Raw genomic sequence first — 12,653 nt, 5'->3', positions numbered from 1 at the left:
TTGTGAAGCTGTCAAAAATTTGACCAGATTTTTAGATCTGACCATAGGCTTCTGTTAGTGGAACTTGACAAAAACCTGCTATTTCGAAACTTTATTGTGGTAAGGAGCTCCCTCTTGTGGCCTTCACTAGGTTTGCAGAATAGTGTTGCACTGCTTTGTAAAAAAAAAAAAATAAATAAAAAAATAAATCCCGTGTAACGGCCCAACTTTGTAAATTATTTACATTATGGTCCAACTAAATAAATCATGAGATATATGTGCAAGTTTTGAGAGTTGATAGAGCTATCACAAACACTCAAATTCAGAAAGTGTTCATATCTCCATAATTGTCTAGCATAGACTTTATGTATAGTTTGTGTAATGTTTTGTTTCCCATCAAATCGAAAAATATTTCATTGGAGTGCTTGTATTAATTTATCAGTTGCAGATATAGTCCGTGATGCTTGATTGTGATACTAATTTTTTGTATTGTGGATTGCTGCATTGGTTTTGGCACTTAGAGAAATGGAAAGTATATTCCTTTAACTTTTGAAACTAGGCAGAAGGCCCATAGCTAGATCCAGTATAAATAACCTTACCTAATGTGTGTTGAACTAAACCCAGAGCTACTTCTGACAGCTGGATGTGCATTCGTGCTGTTGTTAAATACAGCCACCAGGTGGAGGTAAAATGTAATGAAACTCCCATGAATAAGAGAAGAAAAATTGCTGAGGCTCTAATCTGTTTGCCAGAGACTGAGGGGTTATTAATTTTTGTATTATTAACTTATTTTATGGGGATTTTCTTAGGTCACTACAAATGCATGTAAAATAAACAGCCCCCCCCCCCCCCCCAAAAAAAAAAAAAAAAAACAAAAACAAAACAAAAACCCAATGACTAGACTGCTTAAAGCTTTTGTATATGTTAAAGTCTGCGAGTGTCTTTCACAGTTTTATGATGCAATCAGTGGAGTAAGAATTATTTTTGGGGCTGTATTTTAATTTGATTTGAGTTATCAAATTAGGATTAAAAATATGGTAGGGGAAGAAGGCCCTCTATGTTCTTAAGTCAGTGAAGTGGGTGGGTAGGAAAAGAAAAGGGAACCTATTGATATTAAAGGCTATTACATTGTTATGATGATTATTATACAATATATTGTCTATTAAATCTAGTGTTCCCTTTACTCTGAGGAAAGTGTGTGCGTCATCAGCACCGCAGCTGTCCTTACCTCTCATAATGTCATGTGTACATTGTAGTGCTGTAATTTAATATTCTGTAAACGTGGTTCCTATCAGCTGTTAATGTGTACATTTTGGATTTCAACTTAAACGTCAGCCCAGATGTGCACCACCTTCCCATCCTTTAAAATGCTCTGTATGTACTATTTGCATCTCTTAGAACTGTTCTGTACATATATGTGTGATACAATGGCTGAAATTTGGACAAATGGGTATTCAGCTTTGGGTAACTGAATGTACTATCTCTTCAGTCAGAGAAAGCCACTGAAATAAAATATACACCCCTGGAGGGAAAAAAAATATATATACAATAACAAGCACTCTTAGTGCATGTGTGTATCTCTGATAAGGGCTGCTGCTGACAGCCTTCCTGATGTTGTGTGTTAATGTTTCTTCAGTGGTAACAGGAGCTTCCTGACAGCAAATTCTAAAGGAAAAATCCCCCTCTTTGTTAACTCAAGTTTAGCCACCATGAGGCAGTCTGTTTTCTTTAGCATTTTGGTATTTTGTGCATCTTTTGGAATGTTGTTTTATTGTCTGTTGCTTAGCAGATACCCTCCCATTTTCTCCTTGAAATTCAAATAAGGGGGGAAAAACGTACGTGATGAAAGTCTTTTAAGGAGGAGGTAGATGAAGATAGCTGATAAGCATTTTACATTTGGAACTAAATGCAGGAGTTTCTGTCAATAATGAATTCCCCAGACATGCAGTAAATGCCTCCTTCTTTCCCTATGCTTTCCAAATGGAGGAATTTTTAGAAAGAGAGCTGGTCTGAGGATTATTTTTATCGCGGGGGATGTTCTTTTTGGGATTTCAGGTGATATATAGTCCTGTAGGACTGGAAATACATGTTTTTTGGGGAATACGTTTTTTGGGGAAGGTGAGGGACTGAGCTTGTTTCTCAACTACAAAAGAGTTGTGTTTTCAGGTTGCAGTACATGTAACACTAGTTAAATCTGTTAGCTCTGCTAGTAGTAAGTTGCAGGTAAGCTAATGCTTTTATAAAGAAAAAACATAGCATCCTACAAATGTTTGATAGGATGATGATAGGGACATGTATCAGAAATGGGCTGTTTAGAAGGTGTCTGGCTCAGAAAATCCCAATAAAACAGTTACCCTTAACGGAGATCAGTTATCACTTCAGGTTGTTTTCCAAATCTTATCCCTTCCTGCAGATGTCACATGTGTCTTACAGATGTCCTAGTTTTAGTCGTTGGTTTTTCTTCAAAATCACAGAATGGTTGAAGTTTGAAGGGACCTGTGGAAACCGTCTGCTGTTCCCCCCTGCTCCACGTAGGGTCTGCTGGATAAGGCTGCTCAGGGCAGTCTCCAGTCGTATTTGGAGTACACCAGAGAACAGAAGTTATAAAAACCTCTCTGGGCAACCTGTTCCAGTGTTTGACAACAGTCACAGTGAAAATGATTTTTCTTGTGTTCTAAGTTGGTTTTCCTGTTTTTCATTTGTGCTCACTGCCTCATTTCCTTTCACTAGATACCCCTGTGAAGAATCAGGCTCTGTCATCCTTACCCACTCCACATCAGATACTTACATGCATTAATAAAATCACCTCTTCTTTATGAAGATGCTTCAATCCTTTAAGTTGCAGTCCTTTGCTGGGCTCGTTCCAGTGTGTTTGTGTCCCTCTTGTATGGAGGAGCCCACAGGGGAATGCAGCACTCCAGATGTGCACACAGTGAGCAGAGGAAGGATCACCTCCCTTGGAGTGCTGGCAACGCTGCTTCTAGTACAGCTGAGGATGCTGTTGGCTTTCTTTGTTGCAAGGGCTCCTCTTCAACTTGGTATCTAACAGGATCTCTAAGGCATTTTCTGCAAAGCTACTGTTGGGCCAGTTGGTCATCGGTGTGCACTCTGCCTGGTTGCCCAGCCTGCTGAGGTTTGTCTGAATGACAAACCCCTGCTCTTCCCCGTTCTCCTCCCCATTCTGTATAATAGGCAGACGTGCTGAGGATGCACTCTTTCCCACTCTCTGTGTTGTTAATGAAGACAATTGTTAACTTCTGGGGTATGCTACTGGTGACTGGCTTCCAGCCTGACTTTGTGCTGCTGATCACAACCCTTTGAGCCCAGAAGCTCAGGCAATTTTAGTCCAATGCACTCTTCACTGAGCCCATATTTCATTAATTATAGGGATATTCTGGGAGATGAAGTTGTAAGTGTTGTACTGGAATTGTGATAAACATCATCTACTGCTCTCCAATTGACCACTGAGCCAGTCAGCTCACTGTAGAAGGCTGCTGTTGCCTTTACTGTGTCTTCTAATTTGGAGGTGGTGATGGTGTTTTTGTCTTGCCGATGTTAAAACCCATGATTTGTCTGAGATTCTCTCATGGAAAAATATGGGACGTAGTGAATACACAGAACTGAATTTTGTGGGACTCACTGTTGATAAAATAGTTTTCTCCTGAAAATGTTAAACACATGTAAATATCCTTGAGTGGATTATTGTGGGAGTAGTCCACTGGAGTTTGCAGTCTCTCTTCCAAGATTTCAGATAGTTTCTGCTGTTGAAGTTGATATCCAATTTGTGTCAGTAACTTATTGTGCAGAGAAACGAGTATTTTTTTGGCAATGACCTGGAGGTAACTCAGTATCCATAAAACTGACTGTGTAGTACTAATGTATGCTTCATTGTTATATGTAAAGAAGGAAAATGTGACATTAATTTTTCTAAAATTGAGAAACTTACAATGTACACTTTCTTGTTTATTGCAGGTTTGTGGAATCTTGCTTCTCTTTTTTTCCAATTTATGTTTGTTTGTGTTGATGCCCTTTGCCTTTTTCTTCCTGGAATCGGAAGGATTCGCTGGCTTAAAAAAGGTAGGAAAATACTGTTAAATACATATGGAGTGATTACAGTACATATTCCATTTTCAGTCCTCATTTCTGATGGAACAAATTACAGATTTGGGAGGGCTATACTGGGATGTGTATGCGTATGTGCGTATACAAATGTACAATATTGAACAGGCAGGCGAAGTTAGTATACAATACATGGCATGTACACTGGTATCAAGAAAATGGGTTACCTTGTATTTTAAAATGTTTGAATCAGTTTTTTTTGAGGAAAAGGATTTTTTTGGGGATGTTAAAACAAAAGAAGATTCAGTATATATACTAATAATAAAGCAACAGAAAGAAATACAGGCTTCTTATTAATGGAAAGGGTGACTTAATAGATGACCCAAGGAAAACTTAAAAAATAAAACAGCCACCTTGATTTGTGAGTTATAAAAGTCTATTTATAATGTAAATGAAGTTCTCCTTAGAATAGAGTAGAAGGAACTTTCAAAGATCATCTAGTCCAACTGCCTGATTGTCAGTATTAACAACATGTTAAGAAATTTTTTTGTTATTCTCTACCCATTCAGGATAATTTAGTTAGGTATGTGAAGGTTGGGAGGGCTGACTATTTCAGTGAAGCATGGAACTTGGGAAAGAAATTTCTGAATAACATCATAATTATATTATGCGAACTAAAGAAATTAACAAAAATACTGTAATGGGAGGCATGGCAAATTCAATTTCAAGTGGTAAATATCAAATAACTGAAGTCAATTGTATGGGGACCAGCTGTAGCATGCTTTCATAAATCTTTATCATCCAACTGATTACACTTTTTGTTTTTAATGATACTAACAAGAAAATTCCACACCCTTTGGATGATAGCTTTTAGAAAGCAAAGGATATTGGAAAGTGGCCTAAAACTAGGAGAATGAAATCCGCTGAGGGCGGATACAAAAGATGGAGTCATTGGTGGATCATATATAACATAAATCAGTAAGGTGATGATTACGGTGGGGTAGGAGACATAGTTCTTAGTTGTATTGACAAGAATGCATCATGGAGATGAAGTTGCCATTTTTGTTCTTCGTGGAATTGGGAAAGTCTCCAATGAAGTACTACATCCAGTTTGGGATTTTAGGGTTCAAGTAGACCCTTGAGAGAACAGGAGAAAGCAAAGAAAAAAGGATACTTAGAAAGCACAGCATGAAGAAAACCTCAATTTCAGAGAACAGAATGTGAAGAAATAGGGGTTTTACTCCACTGTTGAAGCTATTGGTAGATTACATAGACTGAATGAGATAGCTGTGTCAGGAGGGACCTGTGGCACTCAAGCATGATGGTGTGTAAGTACTTATTTGATAGCCTGGTCTGAGCTCACCGATGCAGCTGCAGTGTTATATTTTACTGACTGCACTGGATGTATGCAAGTTACTTCAGTATGACCACGCTAAGGAGTTTGACTTCAGAGGAGTCTGATGACGGGCCAACTGTTGTCCATAGTACTATATTTAACTCTACGTATCCCACATGGCTGGAAAACGGTCTGCTTTCCTCTCCTTCAGGTATCCATAGGCCTGAGAACATTTTCAGCAACTCGGTTTGACCTTTCAGTTTCCAGGTGGAGGCTGTTCCATTTGGCTTTTGTCTCTAAGCGTCTAGTTACAGCTAATGTGTAAATTAGCTGACTTTAGTGGGATTTGTCTTCTGCAGTCCAACCAAAAACAAGTGTTTTTTTCTTTAACATACTGTGTATGGTACTGCCAGTGTGTCCCTTTGACCTGTAGATTTGTCTACAATAAATGCATTATGCAACCCAGCTGCACTAAACTTGGACTTTACCTAAAACTTCAAAAGTTATGCTGTAACTATTGAACATATGAATGGGATGTATTGGTAGCTGGTATCAAGAGAGTTAGGGTCGCTATTGCATGTTTACACTTGGAACCATTTATAAAGCTAGATGAGAGAGAACCATAATCTGTCTGCAGATGTCAAGAAAGGTTTTCTGTTATATTTTGGCACATTGGTTATCTTTCTCTTCAGACAAGATTTTGAAATGATTATTACCATGTAGAATTCTGGTACTTTAAGAAACTATTTTGGTTTTGATTGTACTTATGCTATTTCTAAAAAAAAAAAAAAAAAAAAGTCGTCATATTTTGTCATTGATCACATCAGACTAATGGGCCAAATGCTATTATTGTTAAATGGCAAAATCAGATTTTAGTGATCTCAATTTAAAAAAACATTTCATACGTTTGGCGAAACTTGCAGCGGTTAAGAGAAGAACGATTTTCTTGTAAATGTGAAGATCTTGAATAAAGAAGTTTGGCACAGGATATGTAGTCTTTAATCTTTCAGCTGGGAGTTGTGTATATGGAATAGGGGGAGCAGTTGATTTTTAGATACCTGTTCGGGTAAAAATTGGATGAAAAGACTGTTCCACTGGAAGCTTCTATGCAGGCCATCTTAACTTTGTCATTGAATTACTTTTGTTATAATGAATAAATAGGTCATTTGGGATTTGGGCGTGCAGTCAGGACATCCATTTGAAGGTGTTCATATAAGAGTTGCTTGTTGGATTTTAATAAAGTTCTGAAAAATGAATGAATAAGAGGTTCAGTTCTGAAATTGAATCATCTTTTTCATTTTTGTATTGGATTTCTTTGTTCAGCTTAAGTCGTGACAGTGATGTTTGTCATTATCACGTATGGGTCTAATCCCCAAAGCTTTTGTCTGAGTGTTTATCACAGATTATGCTAAAAGTTGATTTTTATCTACTTATTATCATGTGAACTTGTTGCGAGCTTTATTTCAGATTGCTCATAGGTTAGCGTTATCAGTTTTGTATAACTTTTCTTTCCGTGTTCTTTTCTGGAAGCATTGCCCCCTTAACTGGTTAAGTTTCATGAATCTGAATGGGATTGATTAACTATCTTCCAATTTACCATGGCTTTTTTTTCTTGGTTGCTAGTATACTTCCTAAATGGCACATGGCCCCTCTTACAGACTCTTTGCCTTCCCCAGGGCAACAGTTTAAAACAACCAAGCACTTGTGTATTGCACAGAGGAGAGAAATACGGAAATTAGGCACTCACCGTGGACGGATGCAATGTTGTACTGGAAATCAAACTGATTCTCTGCCTAGTTTTTAATTAAAACCACTATGGTAATTCAAAAAGGGCATTTTGGGCCTAAGGGGGTTGCCCATGCCCTTTTAAAGAGCTTAAGTGCTTGCTATAGTTTATTTCCATCCTGGCAGATGCAGGCTTCTGTTAACTGGAGTAGTGTATGTATGGGTGTATGTATATCTGTGTATATCTGTACCCATTGTGTGTGAATTTGTGCACACGTGGATATTTACATGGACTTGTGAATTAGCTTTTTCAAGATTATTGAAATAGTCAGAGATCGTTGCAATATATTAAGCTTTAGCCAATGCTATTAACTGAACTATTGGGATAGCTTGAAGTAACTTTAATCTCCTGCACCAGTCTTAAAAACATTTTGATGTCGTTCTAAATTCTTCTTGTCTTCCTTTGTAGAGTCTGTGCGTCAAGTTATTTCTTCTTTAGAGCCTCATTCAGTTCTTTGCCACCGACCTTCACAAATTCTGTAGTACAAGTACGAAACAAAGGTGTCAGCCATGTTTCTTAATGTCATAACTAACCTCATCCCTTATTATTCTGAAAAGGGAAAGTTGTGGTATTTGTAGTTGAGTCTCTGTAGTTTACGGTGCTGGTGTTTCCTTGGGTGATAAGGCTGCAAAGAAAACTACGTGCATGCTGCTGGGTGAAGGAGGCGAACCTTTTTGAGGAGGTAATTGCTGTACCTTTTCTTGACCTTTAAAATATGCTTTCTCTTGATGTAACTTCAACTGAAATTTGTATTTGTTTGAAGTTGACAAAGACAAAGATGTTTAGGAGTAATTTCCTTGTAAGAAAATACAAATAGTGCCATTTACCACCGTGAGAAACTGGTATAACTAGATATTGCATGATCAGGAGTGCAGAGTTTTAAAAAGGCTTTATGAAGCATTTTACCTTAATACTGATCTTTGAACTTGAAGTCATGGCATAAAGTTTAACATGAGCGACAGCAACATCCTGACCAATTATCCAAATTATCCAGACATCCCAAAATGTTCAGAACACAGCACACAGAGTCTGTGGATTAAGAGGTTAACTCCTGGAACATCAAAAGAAGTGCATGATAATAAAAACAAATAGTACAAAAATTTGAGGTAACTTCCTTGCTTAATTAATTAGGTAGACCAGGTGGAAGCGAAGAGGCCAGAGCTGGTGCTCAGAACGTCTATAAAGCTGAGCAACATGACAGCACAATGGAGGAGGAACAAAGATTTTTTTAATATACTTCTATCCTGTGTCACAGTTTGAAATTGTCCTGGTTTATGTCCCTTTTGGCAAACTTACATAAAAGTGACCCTGTACTGTATTTTATGACCAGATGACTTTTTTCCCAGTGGCTAATTTGTATCAGACCCCCATCTTAAAGAGACACAGAAATGAGTAGGAAGTCCAAGCCGGTTTGTCTCAATGAGCTTTCATTGCATGCTTTCATTATTTTTGCTCGTTTTTGCCACTGATCATCCATAAATTGTTGGAAATGAGTGATTAAGGAAGTGCTGCTTAGTGTTAGTGGCACATGCACATTCTTGGTATGTTTTTTGTGGGTGAGAGGAAATCGCGTACTGCACAAACAAAAAGGAAAACTCCTGCTGGGAACCTTTCAAGGAAATTTAACTTGCATAATGTTTTGATCTTGGTGTTTATTACAGAAAATAAGAGTAATATTTCACCAGCTATTGTTATGTGTCAGCTAGTCTCTCCATCTGCTTGCCTTCCCTTGATATCTCTTCCCGTATTCTCATTGAGTTTATTTTTAATAAAAACCACCACTTAAACATGTAGCAATTTATTCATAGGGTTAAGGCAGGTGAGATGGGCCAGTGCTCAGAACAGTTTATTGCATAGTGCTTGCTACTGTATAAAACTTGGCTATTGTGACTGCCAAGTCCTGCCTGTGTTAGCAGTTGCAGCTTAGCCCTTGCAAGTAAAACCTGGTACATGGGTTCTGTCCCAAATACTGAAAGACGGAGATTTCTGCTCTTAAATGCTCCCTTCCCCTCTTTCTCTAGAGCACTACTTTTAAGAAGGTGCGTTGTAAATAAAATTATATATTTGGGGAGGGAGTGAAATGTTGGAGCTCTGCAAAAGTACAGTTATGAGCATTTTTAGAGAAACAGCTTTATTTTTGCTGTAAAGATAGGCTGTAACTTGCTGAGTAGCCATGGTGTGTACATCTTCCATCTCCAGTGTTCAAGTTGATAGATGCAAAGACAAATGTAATTGATAAACATATTTTCCTAGTCATGTTAATGAGACTAAATAGTAAGACTGAACTCTGCTTAAATTTCAAATGTATCATGTTGCAGTGCATAGCATTTTCAAGCTTCGGGAAAGTAAACATCACAAATGGAGATAAGTAAAGCTGCCTATTCCCTTTCTTGGTGGATGTGGAAATTCTAATTACCGTGCTTTTCTACTTAAAATAAACTATCTTCTTGTGCTGTACATTTAGTTAAACCAGAGTCCTATAGATGCACACAGCAAAACTAATGAGTATATTTTTTTTTGCCATGTGATGAAACCAATAGAAGAAATCTGTTCACAGGTAGTTTTGAACTGTTTACTTTTAGAAACTGCTTTGCTAATCTCAGCAAGTATTTAATAGAAAGCAATTGTTCCTGTAATATAATCCTGGGGAAGTTTGCTTGGAAAATCTTTCTAATATGAGATTACCTTGAATTAAACAGTCAGTTTTCTGCATTTGTCCTGCTTTTTTTCTGTGAAAGCAATCTGGAGCATGCAAGAGACTTGAACCTTGTTTGGAAACAGCATTTGACTTCATGTTTTATGCTTGCTTGTACCTCCAGTGGCAATAGCCATGGGCCACTGTGGGTAATGGCTCACCAAATAGTCTTGAGGTACCCTGTTGACAGTGTATGTTTATTTGGTATTAGCTCTTATTTATTTGTCTATAAAATCATTCAGCATGAACTGAAACTTTAGTGCTCTGATCTCCATGAAATGTTTACTAGTATGTAACTGAATTATTGTACGTTATATTGCAGCCCATTTGCTCATTCCATTAGTAATACCAGAGACAAAAGTTGTTTAATCAGTCACATCAAAGGCAGCTGTTTGGTTTTGTATTTTTGACATAAGCTAACATCTTAGTTCAGATATGAAGTCTAGTTCGTTAAACCAGAGTCATTTAAAATGACACCACCTAATATTTATTAGACATTTTTTGTTGTTGTTTAGAAGCAAATCCTGATTATTTTGCAGTTCTGATTTGGCAAGTAGCTTGATCAGGGCTTCTCCTCCCTTAATAATAGCATACTTAACTGACAGTCATACAAACTTGTAATCTGTAAGATGCAAGGTGGATAGTTAAGGAGTATATTTAACGGTAAATTTTGCGTTGAAAATAATAAAGAGTTTAAATCTTCATATGCTTGCTGCTTTCACTGAGGTCTCAGAAACAACTTGTGCACGGCTGAACTTGGTGTTTTTATAATTTGTGATGCAGAGGCCAGTTTAGGCACATCTAATACTGAATGTAAGAAGAACTTTTGAAATATCTGGGAGTGGAAGATGAGGAAGTCTGCTCTACTTGTCAGCATGTCACATTGACAAGTGTCTACACTAGACTGTCTGAAAACATGCTAAAATTATAGTATTACACCACTAGGTCCTTTATTTGCAGTTCTGCAGAGGAAAAGAGAATTTCTTACCTTAAGCATATATTTCATGAAATTAGTCTGAAGAGACTTATGTGAGTGCATGGACTGCTTTTGGGGAGCTGTGATTGGAATATATAACTATACTGGGAATTAGTAGGAGAGGAGAACAGCTTTGTGTATAAAAGTAAAGCAGGGATCTCTCCTGTCCTTTCAGAATGAGTGCAACTGTGGTAAGATAAAGACAGTAAGAACCTGAAAATTGCTCTATATATAGGTCAAGAAGAAGTTGGGAATGTTTGTTATATTCATTTTTGTATTTCAAAACCTAGACTTCCACATGTGTAATTTTGCATAGTGTCTGTATTTAGACATTTAAGAACAAAGTACAAGACAGCATTTCTGTACAAGACAGCAACTTCTAGGTAAATAACATGCATTCTTTGGCTATTGAGGAAGAACAGCTTAGCGTGAACTTGCTTTTGTACGTATATAAAACATTTCATGTGGTTTTATAAAACATCCTGCTTAACTCCACGGGGGACTTCATAAGCAAAATTTGACCTTTTTATGCTACCATAAGGAGATCTATGGTTTGCTGAATATATGTAACAGTTTGTATCTGAGGACAGCTGAGGGGGGAAATAAGTGGATATTGGTTGTCGCACACATTGGATCAAGATGTGATGAGATGTGATCTGCGCTCCGTTTCATTGAAGTAGTTAAATGTCAGTTGGTTGCTTCCATAAATTAGAATGTACTTCTTTTAAAGATGCCTCAGAGCAACTTACAGAAAATAAGGTAACAGGAGATAAACTAAAGGTGTAGTTTATTCGGCATAGCTTTTTGGCAGTACCTGCCTTACTGTGACTTCATAGCTGAGCAATGGTTCTGTCTTTCTGCAGTAGTTTATGGGGTTAAGATTATAATTACTTTTTGAACAGCTCTTCAAAGCAGATAGAAAAGGAAAATGTCAGGTTAATGTATGGTCTTGCAACATTTTCATGTGTTTCAGTTATAAAAATCCGTACAATAACAGAATGAAACAAAGCCTGTTAGTAATATTGGGATAAAAATACTGTGCAGAGAAAATCCCAAACAAGCTTAGTGTTATTTCAAAATGTAGATTCCTGACCATTACTTTGCTAGCACACTGTAAGAAATTGTATTAGATGACTCCTGCATGAGTAGGTAGTCATCTGTGAAACTAATTAGGCTGCAGAAGCTAGCACTGGAGCATTAGTTATTCCACCTTGCCTGAGCCAGGAACGAAAAGCATTGCTGAACTCTTGTGCTTTCCCCACTCCTACATCGTTCTGAACTTGTACAGTTCAGCTGCTACAAAGTTCTGCTGTATTTAGCATGCTTATATTTTGTGGAATTTCCATAATTTTTCGCTAAAAGCTTTAACAGGTAGCTGCAGCCCTGCAAATGGAGTAAATTGTGAATCTTTGGTGCTCTCTTAGTGAATGCATCTATTGTTTGTTGTTTTATTTTTTACCGTTACAATTTTTGAGTTTATCCTAACTTAAGGAGTTCTGTATGAGTAAAAATACACATGCTAAGTACTTCTGTTCGTAAAGGATACAGATGGTAGAGCTCCCAATACTGTGCTGGGAGCTCTTCATTTTAGACTGATGTGAATTGAAGCCGGAGGTTCTAGAAATGACGTAGTCCCATGGGAGTTACATTTTATTCTTGTTACTGGACTTTTCATGCAGCAAAGCATTTAAGTTGGAATTGAAATCTTTTGAAATGACTGAGACAGTGTAGATGCTCTCTTTTAAGGCAGAAATGAATAATTTTATTATTTCTTTTTAATTTCAGAGTCCGTAGACTCTTTTGTGGTACTGATAGCTATATA

At 37.4% G+C, this 12,653-nt stretch overlaps 1 protein-coding gene across 1 annotated transcript in view; it reads left to right on the top strand.

Annotated features, from left to right (window-relative positions):
• LMBR1 (limb development membrane protein 1) overlaps positions 1-12,653 on the top strand; it is a 68,538-nt gene that overhangs the window by 23,250 nt on the left and 32,635 nt on the right. The window contains 2 exon segments of the mRNA XM_040547288.1: positions 3,952-3,974; positions 3,976-4,056. Coding sequence (XP_040403222.1) covers positions 3,952-3,974; positions 3,976-4,056 — 104 coding nt within the window.

This window comes from Cygnus olor, chromosome 2, assembly GCF_009769625.2.
Source record: "Cygnus olor isolate bCygOlo1 chromosome 2, bCygOlo1.pri.v2, whole genome shotgun sequence".
In the NCBI taxonomy this organism is placed as follows: domain Eukaryota; kingdom Metazoa; phylum Chordata; class Aves; order Anseriformes; family Anatidae; genus Cygnus; species Cygnus olor.
Note: the sequence above shows the minus strand (reverse complement) of the source record. Positions and strands in the feature narration are given on the sequence as shown.